At 51.6% G+C, this 20,967-nt stretch overlaps 1 protein-coding gene across 1 annotated transcript in view; it reads left to right on the top strand.

Moving 5' to 3' along the window:
• Positions 1 to 20,783: 20,783 nt before the first annotated feature.
• LOC121273817 (type 1 phosphatidylinositol 4,5-bisphosphate 4-phosphatase-like) overlaps positions 20,784 to 20,967 on the top strand; it is a gene marked incomplete at its 5' end in the record, with an annotated part of 8,872 nt that continues 8,688 nt past the window's right edge. Inside the window, one exon of the mRNA XM_041180968.1 lies at positions 20,784 to 20,900. Within this exon, the coding sequence (XP_041036902.1) occupies positions 20,784 to 20,900 (117 nt within the window). The remainder of the gene's footprint in view (positions 20,901 to 20,967) is intronic.

The following is a 20,967-nucleotide window of genomic DNA, read 5'->3' as shown; positions in this document are numbered from 1 at the left end:
GCTCCCTGAGAGAGAGAGGTACTGAGAGACACCAGTCAGTGTACAGATATCTCCCTGAGAGAGAGGGGACTGAGAGACAAAAGTCAGTGTACAGATATCTCCCTGAGAGAGAGAGGGACTGAGAGACACCAGTCAGTGTACAGACATCTCCCTGAGAGAGAGGGACTGAGAGACACCAGTCAGTGTACAGATATCTCCCTGAGAGAGAGAGAGGGGACTGAGAGAAACCAGTCAGTGTACAGATATCTCCCTGAGAGAGAGAGAGGGGACTGAGAGACACCAGTCAGTGTACAGATATCTCCCTGAGCGAGAGGGACTGAGAGACACCAGTCAGTGTACAGATATCTCCCTGAGCGAGAGGGACTGAGAGACACCAGTCAGTGTACAGATATCTCCCTGAGAGAGAGGGGACTGAGAGACACCAGTCAGTGTACAGATATCTCCCTGAGAGAGAAGGACTGAGAGACACCAGTCAGTGTACAGATATCTCTCTGAGAGAGAGGGGACTGAGAGACACCAGTCAGTGTACAGATATCTCCCTGAGAGAGAGGGGACTGAGAGACACCAGTCAGTGTACAGATATCTCCCTGAGAGAGAGGGGACTGAGAGACCCCAGTCAGTGTACAGATATCTCCCTGAGAGAGAGAGAGGTACTGAGAGACACAAGTCAGTGTACAGATATCTCCCTGAGAGAGAGAGAGGGAGTGAGAGACACCAGTCAGTGTACAGATATCTCCCTGTGAGAGAGAGAGAGACTGAGAGACACCAGTCAGTGCACAGATATCTCCCTGAGAGAGAGGGGACTGAGAGACACCAGTCAGTGTACAGATATCTCCCTGTGAGAGAGGGACTGAGAGACACCAGTCAGTGTACAGATATCTCCCTGAGAGAGAGAGAGGGACTGAGAGACACCAGTCAGTGTACAGATATCTCCCTGAGAGAGAGAGGGGGACTGAGAGACACCAGTCAGTGTACAGATATCTCCCTGAGAGAGAGGGGACTGAGAGTCACCAGTCAGTGTACAGATATCTCCCTGAGAGAGAGTGGACTGAGTGACACCAGTCAGTGTACGGATATCTCCCTGAGAGAGAGGGACTGAGTGACACCAGTCAGTGTACAGATATCTCCCTGAGAGAGAGGGACTGAGAGACACCAGTCAGTGTACAGATATCTCCCTGACAGGGAGACGGGACTGAGAGACACCAGTCAGTGCACAGATATCTCCCTGAGAGAGAGCGGGGACTGAGAGACACCAGTCAGTGCACAGATATCTCCCTGAGAGAGAGAGGGGACTGAGAGACACCAGTCAGTGTACAGATATCTCCCTGAGAGAGAGAGAGGGGACTGAGAGACACCAGTCAGTGTGCAGATATCTCCCTGAGAGAGAGAGAGGGGACTGAGAGACACCAGTCAGTGTGCAGATATCTCCCTGAGAGTGAGAGAGGGGACTGAGAGACACCAGTCAGTGTGCAGATATCTCCCTGAGAGAGAGAGGGGACTGAGAGAAACCAGTCAGTGTACAGATATCTCCCTGAGAGACAGGGGACTGAGAGACACCAGTCAGTGTACAGATATCTCCCTGAGAGAGAGGGGACTGAGAGACACCAGTCAGTGTACAGATATCTCCCTGAGAGAGAGGGACTGAGAGACACCAGTCAGTGTACAGATATCTCCCTGAGAGAGAGGGACTGAGAGACACCAGTCAGTGTACAGATATCTCCCTGAGAGAGAGGGACTGAGAGACACCAGTCAGTGTACAGACATCTCCCTGAGAGAGAGGGACTGAGAGACACCAGTCAGTGTACAGATATCTCCCTGAGAGAGAGGGACTGAGAGACACCAGTCAGTGTACAGATATCTCCCTGAGAGAGAGGGACTGAGAGACACCAGTCAGTGTACAGATATCTCCCTGAGAGAGAGAGAGAGGGGACTGAGAGAAACCAGTCAGTGTACAGATATCTCCCTGAGAGATAGAGAGGGGACTGAGAGACACCAGTCAGTGTACAGTTAACTCCCTGAGAGAGAGAGAGGTACTGAGAGACACCAGTCAGTGTACAGATATCTCCCTGAGAGAGAGGGGACTGAGAGACAAAAGTCAGTGTACAGATATCTCCCTGAGAGAGAGAGGGACTGAGAGACACCAGTCAGTGTACAGACATCTCCCTGAGAGAGAGGGACTGAGAGACACCAGTCAGTGTACAGATATCTCCCTGAGAGAGAGAGAGGGGACTGAGAGAAACCAGTCAGTGTACAGATATCTCCCTGAGAGAGAGAGAGGGGACTGCGAGACACCAGTCACTGTACAGATATCTCCCTGAGAGAGAGGGGACTGAGAGACACCAGTCAGTGTACAGATATCTCCCTGAGAGAGAGGGGACTGAGAGACACCAGTCAGTGTACAGATATCTCCCTGAGAGAGAGGGGACTGAGAGACACCAGTCAGTGTACAGATATCTCCCTGAGAGAGAAGGACTGAGAGACACCAGTCAGTTTACAGATATCTCCCTGAGAGAGAGAGACTGAGAGACACCAGTCAGTGTACAGATATCTCCCTGAGAGAGAGGGGACTGAGAGACACCAGTCAGTGTACAGATATCTCCCTGAGAGAGAGGGACTGAGAGACACCAGTCAGTGTACAGATATCTCCCTGAGAGAGAGAGAGGGGACTGAGAGACACCAGTCAGTGTACAGATATCTCCCTGAGAGAGAGGGGACTGAGAGACACCAGTCAGTGTACAGTTAACTCCCTGAGAGAGAGAGAGGTACTGAGAGACACCAGTCAGTGTACAGATATCTCCCTGAGAGAGAGGGGACTGAGAGACAAAAGTCAGTGTACAGATATCTCCCTGAGAGAGAGAGGGACTGAGAGACACCAGTCAGTGTACAGACATCTCCCTGAGAGAGAGGGACTGAGAGACACCAGTCAGTGTACAGATATCTCCCTGAGAGAGAGAGAGGGGACTGAGAGAAACCAGTCAGTGTACAGATATCTCCCTGAGAGAGAGAGAGGGGACTGCGAGACACCAGTCACTGTACAGATATCTCCCTGAGAGAGAGGGGACTGAGAGACACCAGTCAGTGTACAGATATCTCCCTGAGAGAGAGGGGACTGAGAGACACCAGTCAGTGTACAGATATCTCCCTGAGAGAGAGGGGACTGAGAGACACCAGTCAGTGTACAGATATCTCCCTGAGAGAGAAGGACTGAGAAACACCAGTCAGTTTACAGATATCTCCCTGAGAGAGAGAGACTGAGAGACACCAGTCAGTGTACAGATATCTCCCTGAGAGAGAGGGGACTGAGAGACACCAGTCAGTGTACAGATATCTCCCTGAGAGAGAGGGACTGAGAGACACCAGTCAGTGTACAGATATCTCCCTGAGAGAGAGAGAGGGGACTGAGAGACACCAGTCAGTGTACAGATATCTCCCTGAGAGAGAGGGGACTGAGAGACACCAGTCAGTGTACAGATATCTCCCTGAGAGAGAGAGGGACTGAGTGACACCAGTCAGTGTACAGATATCTCCCTGAGAGAGAGGGGACTGAGAGACACCAGTCAGTGTACAGATATCTCCCTGAGAGAGAGGGGACTGAGAGACCCCAGTCAGTGTACAGATATCTCCCTGAGAGAGAGAGAGGTACTGAGAGACACCAGTCAGTGTACAGATATCTCCCTGAGAGAGAGAGAGAGGGAGTGAGAGACACCAGTCAGTGTACAGATATCTCCCTGTGAGAGAGAGAGAGACTGAGAGACACCAGTCAGTGTACAGATATCTCCCTGAGAGAGAGTGGACTGAGTGACACCAGTCAGTGTACAGATATCTCCCTGAGAGAGAGGGAAGGACTGAGAGACACCTTTCAGTGTACCGATATCTCCCTGAGAGAGAGGGGACTGAGAGACACCAGTCAGTGTACAGATATCTCCCTGAGAGAGAGGGACTGAGAGTCACCAGTCAGTGTACAGATATCTCCCTGAGAGAGAGAGAGAGAGACTGAGGGACACCAGTCAGTGTACAGATATCTCCCTGAGAGAGAGGGAAGGACTGAGAGACACCAGTCAGTGTACAGATATCTCCCTGCGAGAGAGGGGACTGAGAGTCACCAGTCAGTGTACAGATATCTCCCTGAGAGAGGGGACTGAGAGACACCAGTCAGTGTACAGATATCTCCCTGAGAGAGAGAGAGAGAGACTGAGAGACACCAGTCAGTGTACAGATATCTCCCTGAGAGAGATGGGACTGAGAGTCACCAGTCAGTGTACAGATATCTCCCTGAGAGAGAGAGAGAGAGACTGAGGGACACCAGTCAGTGTACAGATATCTCCCTGAGAGAGAGGGAAGGACTGAGAGACACCAGTCAGTGTACAGATATCTCCCTGAGAGAGAGGGGACTGAGAGTCACCAGTCAGTGTACAGATATCTCCCTGAGAGAGGGGACTGAGAGACACCAGTCAGTGTACAGATATCTCCCTGAGAGAGAGAAGGGAAAGAGACACACCAGTCAGTGTACAGATATCTCCCTGAGAGAGATGGGACTGAGGGACACCAGTCAGTGTACAGATATCTCCCTGAGAGAGAGGGGACTGAGAGACACCAGTCAGTGTACAGATATCTCCCTGAGAGAGAAGGACTGAGAGACACCAGTCAGTGTACAGATATCTCTCTGAGAGAGAGGGGACTGAGAGACACCAGTCAGTGTACAGATATCTCCCTGAGAGAGAGGGGACTGAGAGACACCAGTCAGTGTACAGATATCTCCCTGAGAGAGAGGGGACTGAGAGACTGCAGTCAGTGTACAGATATCTCCCTGAGAGAGAGAGTGTACTGAGAGACACAAGTCAGTGTACAGATATCTCCCTGAGATAGAGAGAGAGAGTTGGAGAGACTCCAGTCGGTGCACAGATATCTCCCTGAGAGAGAGAGAGAGACTGAGAGACACCAGTCAGTGTACAGATATCTCCCTGAGAGAGAGGGGACTGAGAGACACCAGTCAGTGTACAGATATCTCCCTGTGAGAGAGGGACTGAGAGACACCAGTCAGTGTACAGATATCTCCCTGAGAGAGAGAGAGGGACTGAGAGACACCAGTCAGTGTACAGATATCTCCCTGAGAGAGAGAGGGGGACTGAGAGACACCAGTCAGTGTACAGATATCTCCCTGAGAGAGAGGGGACTGAGAGTCACCAGTCAGTGTACAGATATCTCCCTGAGAGAGAGTGGACTGAGTGACACCAGTCAGTGTACGGATATCTCCCTGAGAGGGAGGGACTGAGTGACACCAGTCAGTGTACAGATATCTCCCTGAGAGAGAGGGACTGAGAGACACCAGTCAGTGTACAGATATCTCCCTGACAGGGAGACGGGACTGAGAGACACCAGTCAGTGCACAGATATCTCCCTGAGAGAGAGCGGGGACTGAGAGACACCAGTCAGTGCACAGATATCTCCCTGAGAGAGAGAGGGGACTGAGAGACACCAGTCAGTGTACAGATATCTCCCTGAGAGAGAGAGAGGGGACTGAGAGACACCAGTCAGTGTGCAGATATCTCCCTGAGAGAGAGAGAGGGGACTGAGAGACACCAGTCAGTGTGCAGATATCTCCCTGAGAGAGAGAGAGGGGACTGAGAGACACCAGTCAGTGTACAGATATCTCCCTGAGAGAGAGAGGGGACTGAGAGACACCAGTCAGTGTACAGATATCTCCCTGAGACAGGGGACTGAGAGACACCAGTCAGTGTACAGATATCTCCCTGAGAGAGAGGGGACTGAGAGACACCAGTCAGTGTACAGATATCTCCCTGAGAGAGAGGGACTGAGAGACACCAGTCAGTGTACAGATATCTCCCTGAGAGAGAGGGACTGAGAGACACCAGTCAGTGTACAGATATCTCCCTGAGAGAGAGGGACTGAGAGACACCAGTCAGTGTACAGATATCTCCCTGAGAGAGAGGGACTGAGAGACACCAGTCAGTGTACAGATATCTCCCTGAGAGAGAGGGACTGAGAGACACCAGTCAGTGTACAGATATCTCCCTGAGAGAGAGGGACTGAGAGACACCAGTCAGTGTACAGATATCTCCCTGAGAGAGAGAGAGAGGGGACTGAGAGAAACCAGTCAGTGTACAGATATCTCCCTGAGAGATAGAGAGGGGACTGAGAGACACCAGTCAGTGTACAGTTAACTCCCTGAGAGAGAGAGAGGTACTGAGAGACACCAGTCAGTGTACAGATATCTCCCTGAGAGAGAGGGGACTGAGAGACAAAAGTCAGTGTACAGATATCTCCCTGAGAGAGAGAGGGACTGAGAGACACCAGTCAGTGTACAGACATCTCCCTGAGAGAGAGGGACTGAGAGACACCAGTCAGTGTACAGATATCTCCCTGAGAGAGAGAGAGGGGACTGAGAGAAACCAGTCAGTGTACAGATATCTCCCTGAGAGAGAGAGAGGGGACTGCGAGACACCAGTCACTGTACAGATATCTCCCTGAGAGAGAGGGACTGAGAGACACCAGTCAGTGTACAGATATCTCCCTGAGCGAGAGGGACTGAGAGACACCAGTCAGTGTACAGATATCTCCCTGAGAGAGAGGGGACTGAGAGACACCAGTCAGTGTACAGATATCTCCCTGAGAGAGAGGGGACTGAGAGACACCAGTCAGTGTACAGATATCTCCCTGAGAGAGAAGGACTGAGAGACACCAGTCAGTTTGCAGATATCTCCCTGAGAGAGAGAGACTGAGAGACACCAGTCAGTGTACAGATATCTCCCTGAGAGAGAGGGGACTGAGAGACACCAGTCAGTGTACAGATATCTCCCTGAGAGAGAGGGACTGAGAGACACCAGTCAGTGTACAGATATCTCCCTGAGAGAGAGAGAGGGGACTGAGAGACACCAGTCAGTGTACAGATATCTCCCTGAGAGAGAGGGGACTGAGAGACACCAGTCAGTGTACAGATATCTCCCTGAGAGAGAGAGGGACTGAGTGACACCAGTCAGTGTACAGATATCTCCCTGAGAGAGAGGGGACTGAGAGACACCAGTCAGTGTACAGATATCTCCCTGAGGGAGAGGGGACTGAGAGACCCCAGTCAGTGTACAGATATCTCCCTGAGAGAGAGAGAGGTACTGAGAGACACCAGTCAGTGTACAGATATCTCCCTGAGAGAGAGAGAGGGAGTGAGAGACACCAGTCAGTGTACAGATATCTCCCTGTGAGAGAGAGAGAGACTGAGAGACACCAGTCAGTGTACAGATATCTCCCTGAGAGAGAGTGGACTGAGTGACACCAGTCAGTGTACAGATATCTCCCTGAGAGAGAGGGAAGGACTGAGAGACACCTTTCAGTGTACCGATATCTCCCTGAGAGAGAGGGGACTGAGAGACACCAGTCAGTGTACAGATATCTCCCTGAGAGAGAGGGACTGAGAGTCACCAGTCAGTGTACAGATATCTCCCTGAGAGAGAGAGAGAGAGACTGAGGGACACCAGTCAGTGTACAGATATCTCCCTGAGAGAGAGGGAAGGACTGAGAGACACCAGTCAGTGTACAGATATCTCCCTGCGAGAGAGGGGACTGAGAGTCACCAGTCAGTGTACAGATATCTCCCTGAGAGAGGGGACTGAGAGACACCAGTCAGTGTACAGATATCTCCCTGAGAGAGAGAGAGAGAGACTGAGAGACACCAGTCAGTGTACAGATATCTCCCTGAGAGAGATGGGACTGAGAGTCACCAGTCAGTGTACAGATATCTCCCTGAGAGAGAGAGAGAGAGACTGAGGGACACCAGTCAGTGTACAGATATCTCCCTGAGAGAGAGGGAAGGACTGAGAGACACCAGTCAGTGTACAGATATCTCCCTGAGAGAGAGGGGACTGAGAGTCACCAGTCAGTGTACAGATATCTCCCTGAGAGAGGGGACTGAGAGACACCAGTCAGTGTACAGATATCTCCCTGAGAGAGAGAGAGAGAGAGAGAGACTGAGAGACACCAGTCAGTGTACAGATATCTCCCTGAGAGAGATGGGACTGAGGGACACCAGTCAGTGTACAGATATCTCCCTGAGAGAGAGAGGGTACTGAGAGACACCAGTCAGTGTACAGATATCTCCCTGAGAGAGAGGGGACTGAGAGACACCAGTCAGTGTGCAGATATCTCCCTGAGAGAGGGAGAGGGGACTGAAAGACACCAGTCAGTGTACAGATATCTCCCTGAGAGAGAGAGAGGGGACTGAGAGACACCAGTCAGTGTACAGATATCTCCCTGAGAGAGAGAGGGGGGACTGAGAGACACCAGTCAGTGTACAGATATCTGCCTGAGAGAGAGAGAGGGGACTGAGAGACACCAGTCAGTGTACAGATATCTCCCTGAGAGAGAGAGGGGACTGAGAGACACCAGTCAGTGTACAGATATCTCCCTGAGAGAGAGAGAGAGAGGGGACTGAGAGACACCAGTCAGTGTACAGATATCTCCCTGAGAGAGAGGGACTGAGAGACACCAGTCAGTGTACAGATATCTCCCTGAGAGAGAGAGAGGGGACTGAGAGACACCAGTCAGTGTACAGATATCTCCCTGAGAGAGAGGGACTGAGAGACACCTGTCTGTTGAGATAGTTTTATTTGACCACTGGTTCTGTGTTGCTGGGTGGGTGGGATTTGACCAGCAGCTTCTGACTTTTCTGAAGTTTGCGAGGAGAGGGGCTGAATGGCCTCGTCCTGTTCTTGTGTAACAGGCTCGAGTAGAGGGGCTGAATGACCTCCTCCTGTTCTTGTGTAACAGACTCAAGTAGAGGGGCTGAACGGCCTCCTCCTGTTCCCGTGTAACAGGCTCGAGTAGACCGGCTGAATGGTCTCCTCCTGTTCCTCTGTAACAGGCTCGAGAAGAGCGGCTGAATGGCCTCTTCCTATTCCTGTGTAACAGGCTTGAGGAGAGGGGCTGAATGGCCTCCTCCTGTTCCTGTGAGAGAGGGGACTTAGAGACACCAGTTAGTGTACAGATATCTCCCTGAGAGAGAGGGAAGGACTGAGAGACACCAGTCAGTGTACAGATATCTCCCTGAGAGAGAGAGAGGGGACTGAGAGACACCAGTCAGTGTACAGATATCTCCCTGAGAGAGAGGGGACTGAGAGTCACCAGTCAGTGTGAAGATATCTCCCTGAGAGAGAGAGAGGGGACTGAGAGACACCAGTCAGTGTACAGATATCTCCCTGAGTGAGAGGGGACTGAGAGACAACAGTCAGTGTACAGATATCTCCCTGAGAGAGAGAGGGACTGAGAGACACCAGTCAGTGTACAGATATCTCCCTGAGAGATAGAGAGGGGACTGAGAGACACCAGTCAGTGTACAGATAACTCCCTGAGAGAGAGAGAGGTACTGAGAGACACCAGTCAGTGTACAGATATCTCCCTGAGAGAGAGGGGACTGAGAGACAAAAGTCAGTGTACAGATATCTCCCTGAGAGAGAGAGGGACTGAGAGACACCAGTCAGTGTACAGACATCTCCCTGAGAGAGAGGGACTGAGAGACACCAGTCAGTGTACAGATATCTCCCTGAGAGAGAAGGACTGAGAGACACCAGTCAGTGTACAGATATCTCCCTGAGAGAGAGGGACTGAGAGACACCAGTCAGTGTACAGACATCTCCCTGAGAGAGAGCGGACTGAGAGACACCAGTCAGTGTACAGATATCTCCCTGAGAGAGAGAGAGGGGACTGAGAGAAACCAGTCAGTGTACAGATATCTCCCTGAGAGAGAGAGAGGGGACTGAGAGACACCAGTCACTGTACAGATATCTCCCTGAGAGAGAGGGACTGAGAGACACCAGTCAGTGTACAGATATCTCCCTGAGAGAGAGGGGACTGAGAGACACCAGTCAGTGTACAGATATCTCCCTGAGAGAGAGAGAGGTACTGAGAGACACCAGTCAGTGTACAGATATCTCCCTGAGAGAGAAGGACTGAGAGACACCAGTCAGTGTACAGATATCTCCCTGAGAGAGAGGGGACTGAGAGACACCAGTCAGTGTACAGATATCTCCCTGAGAGAGAGGGTACTGAGAGACACCAGTCAGTGTACAGATAACTCCCTGAGAGAGAGGGGACTGAGAGACCCCAGTCAGTGTACAGATATCTCCCTGAGAGAGAGAGAGGTACTGAGAGACACAAGTCAGTGTACAGATATCTCCCTGAGAGAGAGAGAGGGAGTGAGAGACACCAGTCAGTGTACAGATATCTCCCTGTGAGAGAGAGAGAGACTGAGAGACACCAGTCAGTGTACAGATATCTCCCTGAGAGAGAGGGGACTGAGAGACACCAGTCAGTGTACAGATATCTCCCTGAGAGAGAGGGGACTGAGAGACACCAGTCAGTGTACAGATATCTCCCTGTGAGAGAGGGACTGAGAGACACCAGTCAGTGTACAGTTATCTCCCTGAGAGAGAGAGAGGGACTGAGAGACACCAGTCAGTGTACAGATATCTCCCTGAGAGAGAGATGGGGACTGAGAGACACCAGTCAGTGTACAGATATCTCCCTGAGAGAGAGGGGACTGAGAGTCGCCAGTCAGTGTACAGATATCTCCCTGAGAGAGAGTGGACTGAGTGACACCAGTCAGTGTACAGATATCTCCCTGAGAGAGAGGGAAGGACTGAGAGACACCTTTCAGTGTACCGATATCTCCCTGAGAGAGAGGGGACTGAGAGACACCAGTCAGTGTACAGATATCTCCCTGAGAGAGAGAGAGGGACTGAGAGACACCAGTCAGTGTACAGATATCTCCCTGAGAGAGAGGGGACTGAGAGTCACCAGTCAGTGTAAAGATATCTCCCTGAGAGAGAGGGGACTGAGAGTCACCAGTCAGTGTACAGATATCTCCCTGAGAGAGAGAGAGAGAGAGAGACTGAGGGACACCAGTCAGTGTACAGATATCTCCCTGAGAGAGAGGGAAGGACTGAGAGACTCCAGTCAGTGTACAGATATCTCCCTGAGAGAGAGGGGACTGAGAGTCACCAGTCAGTGTACAGATATCTCCCTGAGAGAGGGGACTGAGAGACACCAGTCAGTGTACAGATATCTCCCTGAGAGAGAGAGAGAGACTGAGAGACACCAGTCAGTGTACAGATATCTCCCTGAGAGAGATGGGACTGAGAGTCACCAGTCAGTGTACAGATATCTCCCTGAGAGAGAGAGAGAGAGACTGAGGGACACCAGTCAGTGTACAGATATCTCCCTGAGAGAGAGGGAAGGACTGAGAGACACCAGTCAGTGTACAGATATCTCCCTGAGAGAGAGGGGACTGAGAGTCACCAGTCAGTGTACAGATATCTCCCTGAGAGAGGGGACTGAGAGACACCAGTCAGTGTACAGATATCTCCCTGAGAGAGAGAGAGGGAGTGAGAGACACCAGTCAGTGTACAGATATCTCCCTGTGAGAGAGAGAGAGACTGAGAGACACCAGTCAGTGTACAGATATCTCCCTGAGAGAGAGGGGACTGAGAGACACCAGTCAGTGTACAGATATCTCCCTGAGAGAGAGGGGACTGAGAGACACCAGTCAGTGTACAGATATCTCCCTGTGAGAGAGGGACTGAGAGACACCAGTCAGTGTACAGATATCTCCCTGAGAGAGAGAGAGGGACTGAGAGACACCAGTCAGTGTACAGATATCTCCCTGAGAGAGAGATGGGGACTGAGAGACACCAGTCAGTGTACAGATATCTCCCTGAGAGAGAGGGGACTGAGAGTCGCCAGTCAGTGTACAGATATCTCCCTGAGAGAGAGTGGACTGAGTGACACCAGTCAGTGTACAGATATCTCCCTGAGAGAGAGGGAAGGACTGAGAGACACCTTTCAGTGTACCGATATCTCCCTGAGAGAGAGGGGACTGAGAGACACCAGTCAGTGTACAGATATCTCCCTGAGAGAGAGAGAGGGACTGAGAGACACCAGTCAGTGTACAGATATCTCCCTGAGAGAGAGGGGACTGAGAGTCACCAGTCAGTGTAAAGATATCTCCCTGAGAGAGAGGGGACTGAGAGTCACCAGTCAGTGTACAGATATCTCCCTGAGAGAGAGAGAGAGAGAGAGACTGAGGGACACCAGTCAGTGTACAGATATCTCCCTGAGAGAGAGGGAAGGACTGAGAGACTCCAGTCAGTGTACAGATATCTCCCTGAGAGAGAGGGGACTGAGAGTCACCAGTCAGTGTACAGATATCTCCCTGAGAGAGGGGACTGAGAGACACCAGTCAGTGTACAGATATCTCCCTGAGAGAGAGAGAGAGACTGAGAGACACCAGTCAGTGTACAGATATCTCCCTGAGAGAGATGGGACTGAGAGTCACCAGTCAGTGTACAGATATCTCCCTGAGAGAGAGAGAGAGAGACTGAGGGACACCAGTCAGTGTACAGATATCTCCCTGAGAGAGAGGGAAGGACTGAGAGACACCAGTCAGTGTACAGATATCTCCCTGAGAGAGAGGGGACTGAGAGTCACCAGTCAGTGTACAGATATCTCCCTGAGAGAGGGGACTGAGAGACACCAGTCAGTGTACAGATATCTCCCTGAGAGAGAGAGAGAGAGACTGAGAGACACCAGTCAGTGTACAGATATCTCCCTGAGAGAGATGGGACTGAGGGACACCAGTCAGTGTACAGATATCTCCCTGAGAGAGAGAGGGTACTGAGAGACACCAGTCAGTGTACAGATATCTCCCTGAGAGAGAGAGAGGGGACTGAGAGACACCAGTCAGTGTGTAGATATCTCCCTGAGAGAGGGAGAGGGAACTGAAAGACACCAGTCAGTGTACAGATATCTCCCTGAGAGAGAGAGAGGGGACTGAGAGACACCAGTCAGTGTACAGATATCTCCCTGAGAGAGAGAGGGGGGACTGAGAGACACCAGTCAGTGTACAGATATCTCCCTGAGAGAGAGAGGGACTGAGAGACACCAGTCAGTGTACAGATATCTCCCTGAGAGAGAGAGGGGACTGAGAGACACCAGTCAGTGTACAAATATCTCCCTGAGAGAGAGTGAGGGGACTGAGAGACACCAGTCAGTGTACAGATATCTCCCTGAGAGAGAGAGGGGACTGAGAGACACCAGTCAGTGTACAGATATCTCCCTGAGAGAGAGAGAGAGGGGACTGAGAGACACCAGTCAGTGTACAGATATCTCCCTGAGAGAGAGGGACTGAGAGACACCAGTCAGTGTACAGATATCTCCCTGAGAGAGAGAGAGGGGACTGAGAGACACCAGTCAGTGTACAGATATCTCCCTGAGAGAGAGGGACTGAGAGACACCTGTCTGTTGAGATAGTTTTATTTGACCACTGGTTCTGTGTTGCTGGGTGGGTGGGATTTGGCCAGCTGCTTCTGACTTTTCTGAAGTTTGCGAGGAGAGGGGCTGAATGGCCTCGTCCTGTTCTTGTGTAACAGGCTCGAGTAGAGGGGCTGAATGACCTCCTCCTGTTCTTGTGTAACAGACTCAAGTAGAGGGGCTGAATGGCCTCCTCCTGTTCCCGTGTAACAGGCTCGAGTAGACCGGCTGAATGGTCTCGTCCTGTTCCTGTGTAACAGGCTCGAGAAGAGCGGCTGAATGGCCTCTTCCTTTTCCTGTGTAACAGGCTTGAGGAGAGGGGCTGAATGGCCTCCTCCTGTTCCTGTGAGAGAGGGGACTTAGAGACACCAGTTAGTGTACAGATATCTCCCTGAGAGAGAGGGAAGGACTGAGAGACACCAGTCAGTGTACAGATATCTCCCTGAGAGAGAGAGAGAGGGGACTGAGAGACACCAGTCAGTGTACAGATATCTCCCTGAGAGAGAGGGGACTGAGAGTCACCATTCAGTGTGAAGATATCTCCCTGAGAGAGAGAGAGGGGACTGAGAGACACCAGTCAGTGTACAGATATCTCCCTGTGAGAGAGAGAGAGACTGAGAGACACCAGTCAGTGTACAGATATCTCCCTGAGAGAGAAGGACTGAGAGACACCAGTCAGTGTACAGATACCTCCCTGAGAGAGAGGGACTGAGAGACCCCAGTCAGTGTACAGATATCTCCCTGAGAGTGAGAGGACTGAGAGACACCAGTCAGTGTACAGATATATTCCCTGAGTGAGAGGGACTGAGAGACACCAGTCAGTGTACAGATATCTCACTGAGAGAGAATGGGGACTGAGAGACACCGGTCAGTGTACAGATATCTCCCTGAGAGAGAGAGAGGTGTCTGAGAGACACCAGTCAGTGTACAGATATCTCCCTGAGGGAGAGGGACTGAGAGACACCAGTCAGTGTACAGATATCTCCCTGAGAGAGAGAGAGACTGAGAGACACCAGTCAGTGTACAGATATCTCCCTGAGAGAGAGGGGACTGAGAGACACCGGTCAGTGTACAGATATCTCCCTGAGAGAGAGAGAGGGGTCTGAGAGACACCAGTCAGTGTACAGATATCTCCCTGAGAGAGAGAGGGGACTGAGAGACACCAGTCAGTGTACAGATATCTCCCTGAGAGAGAGGGGACTGAGAGACACCAGTCAGTGTACTGATATCTCCCTGAGAGAGAGGGGACTGAGAGACACCAGTCAGTGTACAGATATCTCCCTGAGAGAGAGAGAGAGAACGGATGAGAGACACCAGTCAGTGTACAGCTATCTCCCTGAGAGAGAGGGACTGAGAGACACCAGTCAGTGTACAGATATCTCCCTGAGAGAGAGGGGACTGAGAGACACCAGTCAGTGTACAGACATCTCCCTGAGTGAGAGAGACTGAGAGACACCAGTCAGTGTACAGACATCTCCCTGAGTGAGAGAGACTGAGAGACACCATTCAGTGTACAGATATCACCCTGAGAGAGAGAGAGGGGACTGAGAGACACCAGTCAGTGTACAGATATCTCCCTGAGAGAGAGAGAGGGGACTGAGAGACACCAGTCAGTGTACAGACATCTCCCTGAGAGAGAGGGACTGAGAGACACCATTCAGTGTACAGATATCTCCCTGAGAGAGAGGGGACTGAGAGACACCAGTCAGTGTACAGATATCTCCCTGAGAGAGAGAGAGGGACTGAGAGACACCAGTCAGTGTACAGATATCTCCCTGAGAGTGAGGGACTGAGAGACACCAGTCAGTGTACAGATATCTCCCTGAGAGAGAGAGGACTGAGAGACACCAGTCAGTGTACAGATATATCCCTGAGTGAGAGGGACTGAGAGACACCAGTCAGTGTACAGATATCTCCCTGAGAGAGAGAGGGACTGAGAGACACCAGTCAGTGTACAGATATCTCCCTGAGGGAGAGGGACTGAGACACACCAGTCAGTGTACAGATATCTCCCTGAGAGAGAGAGGGACTGAGAGACACCAGTCAGTGTACAGATATCTCCCTGAGAGAGAGAGGGACTGAGAGACACCAGTCAGTGTACAGATATCTCCCTGAGAGAGAGGGACTGAGAGACACCAGTCAGTGTACAGATATCTCCCTGAGAGAGAATGGGGACTGAGAGACACCAGTCAGTGTACAGATATCTCCCTGAGAGAGAGAGAGAGAGGGGACTGAGAGACACCAGTCAGTGTACAGATATCTCCCTGAGAGAGAGAGAGGGACTGAGAGACACCAGTCAGTGTACAGATATCACCCTGAGAGAGAGGGACTGAGAGACACCAGTCAGTGTACAGATATCACCCTGAGAGAGAGAGGGGACTGAGAGACACCAGTCAGTGTACAGACATCTCCCTGAGAGAGAGGGACTGAGAGACACCAGTCAGTGTACAGATATCACCCTGAGAGAGAGAGGGGACTGAGAGACACCAGTCAGTGTACAGATATCTCCCTGAGAGAGAGAGGGACTGAGAGACACCAGTCAGTGTACAGATATCTCCCTGAGAGAGAGGGACTGAGAGACACCAGTCAGTGTACAGATATCTCCCTGAGAGAGAATGGGGACTGAGAGACACCAGTCAGTGTACAGATATCTCCCTGAGAGAGAGAGAGAGAGGGGACTGAGAGACACCAGTCAGTGTACAGATATCTCCCTGAGAGAGAGAGAGGGACTGAGAGACACCAGTCAGTGTACAGATATCACCCTGAGAGAGAGGGACTGAGAGACACCAGTCAGTGTACAGATATCACCCTGAGAGAGAGAGGGGACTGAGAGACACCAGTCAGTGTACAGATATCTCCCTGAGAGTGAGGGACTGAGAGACACCAGTCAGTGTACAGATATCTCCCTGAGAGAGAGAGACTGAGAGTCACCAGTCAGTGTACGGACATCTCCCTGAGAGAGAGGGACTGAGAGACACCAGTCAGTGTACAGATATCTCCCTGAGAGAGAGAGACTGAGAGACACCAGTCAGTGTACAGATATCTCCCTGAGAGAGAGAGAGGGACTGAGAGACACCAGTCAGTGTACAGATATCTCCCTGAGAGAGAGAGAGGGACTGAGAGACACAGTCAGTGTACAGATATCTCCCTGAGAGAGAGAGAGGGACTGAGAGACACCAGTCAGTGTACAGATATCTCCCTGAGAGAGAGAGAGGGACTGAGAGACACCAGTCAGTGTACAGATATCTCCCTGAGAGAGAGAGAGGGACTGAGAGACACAGTCAGTGTACAGATATCTCCCTGAGTGAGAGGGACTGAGAGACACCAGTCAGTGTACAGATATCTCCCTGAGAGTGAGGGACTGAGAGACACCAGTCAGTGTACAGATATCTCCCTGAGAGAGAGAGACTGAGAGTCACCAGTCAGTGTACGGACATCTCCCTGAGAGAGAGGGACTGAGAGACACCAGTCAGTGTACAGATATCTCCCTGAGAGAGAGAGACTGAGAGACACCAGTCAGTGTACAGATATCTCCCTGAGAGAGAGAGAGGGGACTGAGAGACACCAGTCAGTGTACAGATATCTCCCTGAGAGAGAGAGAGGGACTGAGAGACACCAGTCAGTGTACAAATTTCTCGCTGAGAGAGAGAGACTGAGAGGCACCAGTCAGTGTACAGATATCTCCCTGAGAGTGAGAGACTGAGAGAAACCAGTCAGTGTACAGATATCTCCCTGAGAGAGAGGGGACTGAGAGACACCAGTCAGTGTACAGATATCTCCCTGAGAGAGAGGGGACTGAGAGACACCAGTCAGTGTACAGATATCACCCTGAGAGAGAGAGGGGGGACTGAGAGACACCAGTCAGCGTACAGCTATCTCCCTGTGAGAGAGAGGGACTGAGAGACACCAGTCAGTGTACCGATATCTCCCTGAGAGAGAGAGAGGGGACTGAGACACACCAGTCAGTGTACAGATATCTCCCTGAGAGAGAGGGGACTGAGAGACACCAGTCAGTGTACAGATATCTCCCTGAGAGAGAGCGAGAGGGGACTGAGAGACACCAGTCAGTGTACAGATATCTCCCTGAGAGAGAGGGGACTGAGAGACACCAGTCAGTGTACAGATATCTCCCTTAGAGAGAGAGAGAGGGGACTGAGAGACACCAGTCAGTGTACAGATATCTCCCTGAGAGAGAGGGACTGAGAGAAACCAGTCAGTGTACAGATATCTCCCTGAGAGAGAGCGGGACTGATAGACACCAGTCAGTGTACCGATATCTCCCTGAGAGAGAGAGAGGGGACTGAGAGACACCAGTCAGTGTACAGATATCTCCCTGAGAGAGAGGGGACTGAGAGACACCAGTCAGTGTACAGATATCTCCCTGAGAGAGGGCGCTGAGAGACACCAGTCAGTGTACAGATATCTCCCTCAGAGAGAGAGGGGACTGAGAGACACCAGTCAGTGTACAGATATCTCCCTGAGAGAGAGAGGGGACTGAGAGACACCAGTCAGTGTACAGATATCTCCCTGAGAGACAGTTACTGAGAGACACCAGTCAGTGTACAGATATCTCCCTGAGAGAGAGAGACTGAGAGACACCAGTCAGTGTACAGATATCTCCCTGAGAGAGAGAGGGGACTGAGAGACACCAGTCAGTGTACAGATATCTCCCTGTGAGAGAGAGAGAGGGACTGAGAGACACCAGTCAGTGTACAGATATCTCCCTGTGAGAGAGAGGGACTGAGAGACACCAGTCAGTGTACAGATATCTCCCTGAGAGAGAGGGACTGAGAGACACCAGTCAGTGTACAGATATCTCCCTGAGAGAGAGGGACTGAGAGACACCAGTCAGTGTACAGATATCTCCCTGAGAGAGAGGGACTGAGAGACACCAGTCAGTGTACAGATATCTCCCTGAGAGAGAGAGGGACTAAGAGCCACCAGTCAGTGTACAGATATCTCCCTGAGAGAGAGAGACTGAGAGACACCAGTCAGTGTACAGATATCTCCCTGAGAGAGAGGGACTGAGAGACACCTGTCTGTTGAGAGAGTTTTATTTGACCACTGGCTCTGTGTTGCTGGGTGGGTGGGATTTGGCCAGCAGCTTCTGACTTTTCTGAAGTTTGCGAGGAGAGGGGCTGAATGGCCTCGTCCTGTTCTTGTGTAACAGGCTCGAGTAGAGGGGCTGAATGGCCTCCTCCTGTTCTTGTGTAACAAACTCGAGTAGAGGGGCTGAATGGCCTCCTCCTGTTCCTGTGTAACTGGCTCGAGTAGACCGGCTGAATGGTCTCCTCCTGTTCCTGTGTAACAGCTCGAGTAGACCGGCTGAATGGCCTCCTCCTGTTCCTGTGTAACAGGCTCGAGTAGACCGGCTGAATGGTCTCGTCCTGTTCCTGTGTAACAGGCTCGAGTAGACCGGCTGAATGGTCTCCTCCTGTTCCTGTGTAACAGGCTCGAGTAGACCGGCTGAATGGTCTCGTCCTGTTCCTGTGTTACAGGCTCGAGAAGAGGGGCTGAATGGCCTCGTCCTCTTCCTGTGAGAGAGGGGACTGAGAGACACCAGTTAGTGTACAGATATCTCCCTGAGAGAGAGAGGGGACTGAGAGACACCAGTCAGTGTACAGATATCTCCCTGAGAGAGAGCGGAATGAGAGGCACCAGTCAGTGTACAGATATCTCCCTGAGAGAGGGGGACTGAGAGACGCCAGTTAGTGTACAGATATCTCCCTGAGAGAGAGAGAGGGACTGAGAGACACCAGTCAGTGTACAGATATCTCCCTGAGAGAGAGAGGGACTGAGAGACACCAGTCAGTGTACAGATATCTCCCTGAGAGAGAGAGGGACTGAGAGACACCAGTCAGTGTACAGATATCTCCCTGAGAGAGAGAGGGGACTGAGAGACACCAGTCAGTGTACAGCTATCTCCCTGTGAGAGAGAGAGGGGACTGAGAGACACCAGTCAGTGTACAGATACCTCCCTTTGAGAGAGAGAGACTGAGAGACACCAGTCAGTGTTCAGATATCTCCCTGAGAGAGAGAGGGGCTTTGAGGGACACCAGTCAGTGTACAGATATCTCCCTGAGAGAGAGAGAGGGACTGAGAGACACCAGTCAGTGTACAGCTATCTCCCTGTGAGAGAGAGAGGGGACTGAGAGACTCCAGTCAGTGTACAGATATCTCCCTGAGAGAGGGGGACTGAGAGACACCAGTTAGTGTACAGATATCTCCCTGAGAGAGAGAGAGGGACTGAGAGACCCCAGTCAGTGTACAGCTATCTCCCTGTGAGAGAGAGAGAGGGACTGAGAGACACCAGTCAGTGTACAGATATCTCCCTGAGAGAGAGAGAGAGGGACTGAGAGACACCAGTCATTGTACAGATATCTTCCTGAGAGAGAGGGACTGAGAGACACCAGTCAGTGTACAGATATCTCCCTGAGAGAAAGGGACTGAGAGACACCAGTCAGTGTACAGATATCTCCCTGTGAGAGAGAGAGAGACTGAGAGACACGAGTCAGTGTACAGATATCTCCCTGAGAGAGAGCGGAATGAGAGACACCAGTTAGTGTACAGATATCTCCCTGAGAGAGAGGGAAGGACTGAGAGATACCAGTCAGTGTACAGATATCTCCCTGAGAGAGAGGGGACTGAGAGACACCAGTCAGTGTACAGATATCTCCCTGAGAGAGAGAGGGACTAAGAGCCACCAGTCAGTGTACAGATATCTCCCTGAGAGAGAGGGACTGAGAGACACCTGTCTGTTGAGATAGTTTTATTTGACCACTGGCTCTGTATTGCTGGGTGGGTGGGATTTGGCCAGCAGCCTCTCACTTTTCTGAAGTTTGCGAGGAGAGGGGCTGAATGGCCTCGTCCTGTTCCTGTGTAACAGGCTCGAGTAGAGGGGCTGAATGGCCGCCTCCTGTTGTGTAACAGACTCGAGTAGAGGGGCTGAATGGCCTCCTCCTGTTCCTGTGTAAACAGGCTGGGGGAGAGGAGCTGAATGACTTCCTCCTGTTCCTGTGTAACAGGCTGGGGTAGAGGGGCTGATTGGCCACCTCCTGTTCCTGTGTAACAGGCTGTGAGAGTGGGGCTGAATGGCCTCCTCTTGTTCCTGTGTAAACAGGCTGGGGAGAGGGGCTGAATAGCCTCCTCCTGTTCCCGTGTAAACAGGCTGGGGGAGAGGGGCTGAATGGCCTCCTCCTGTTCCTGTGTAACAGGCTGGGGGAGAGGGGCTGAATGGCCTCCTCTTGTTCCCGTTTAAACAGGCTGGGGGAGAGGGGCTGAATGGCCTCCTCCTGTTCCTGTGTAACAGGCTGGGGGAGAGGGGCTGAATGGCCTCCTCCTGTTCCTGTGTAACAGGCTGGGGGAGAGGGGCTGAATGGCCTTCCGAGTGTATTTTCTCTGGTTTGTGCCCTGCGAGTCTGAGATTTTTCTCTGGTCTCTTGCCTTTTTGATATTTTTTTTTATTATTATACACGAACAGCAAGAGGATCATAAACCTCGGACCCATTCACCCTGGCCCTAGCAGCCCTGAGCCTCCGCCGTCCGGGATTCGGGTCATCTGTGGCCACTGCAGAAACACATTCCTGGTGAGTTGCCCCTTGTGTGCTGGGCTGTGCGGGGTCCTTGTCCAGTTAGTGTCTGGGCACCCAAGGG

The sequence above is a fragment of the Carcharodon carcharias genome (assembly GCF_017639515.1).
Source record: "Carcharodon carcharias isolate sCarCar2 chromosome 27 unlocalized genomic scaffold, sCarCar2.pri SUPER_27_unloc_15, whole genome shotgun sequence".
In the NCBI taxonomy this organism is placed as follows: domain Eukaryota; kingdom Metazoa; phylum Chordata; class Chondrichthyes; order Lamniformes; family Lamnidae; genus Carcharodon; species Carcharodon carcharias.
Note: the sequence above shows the minus strand (reverse complement) of the source record. Positions and strands in the feature narration are given on the sequence as shown.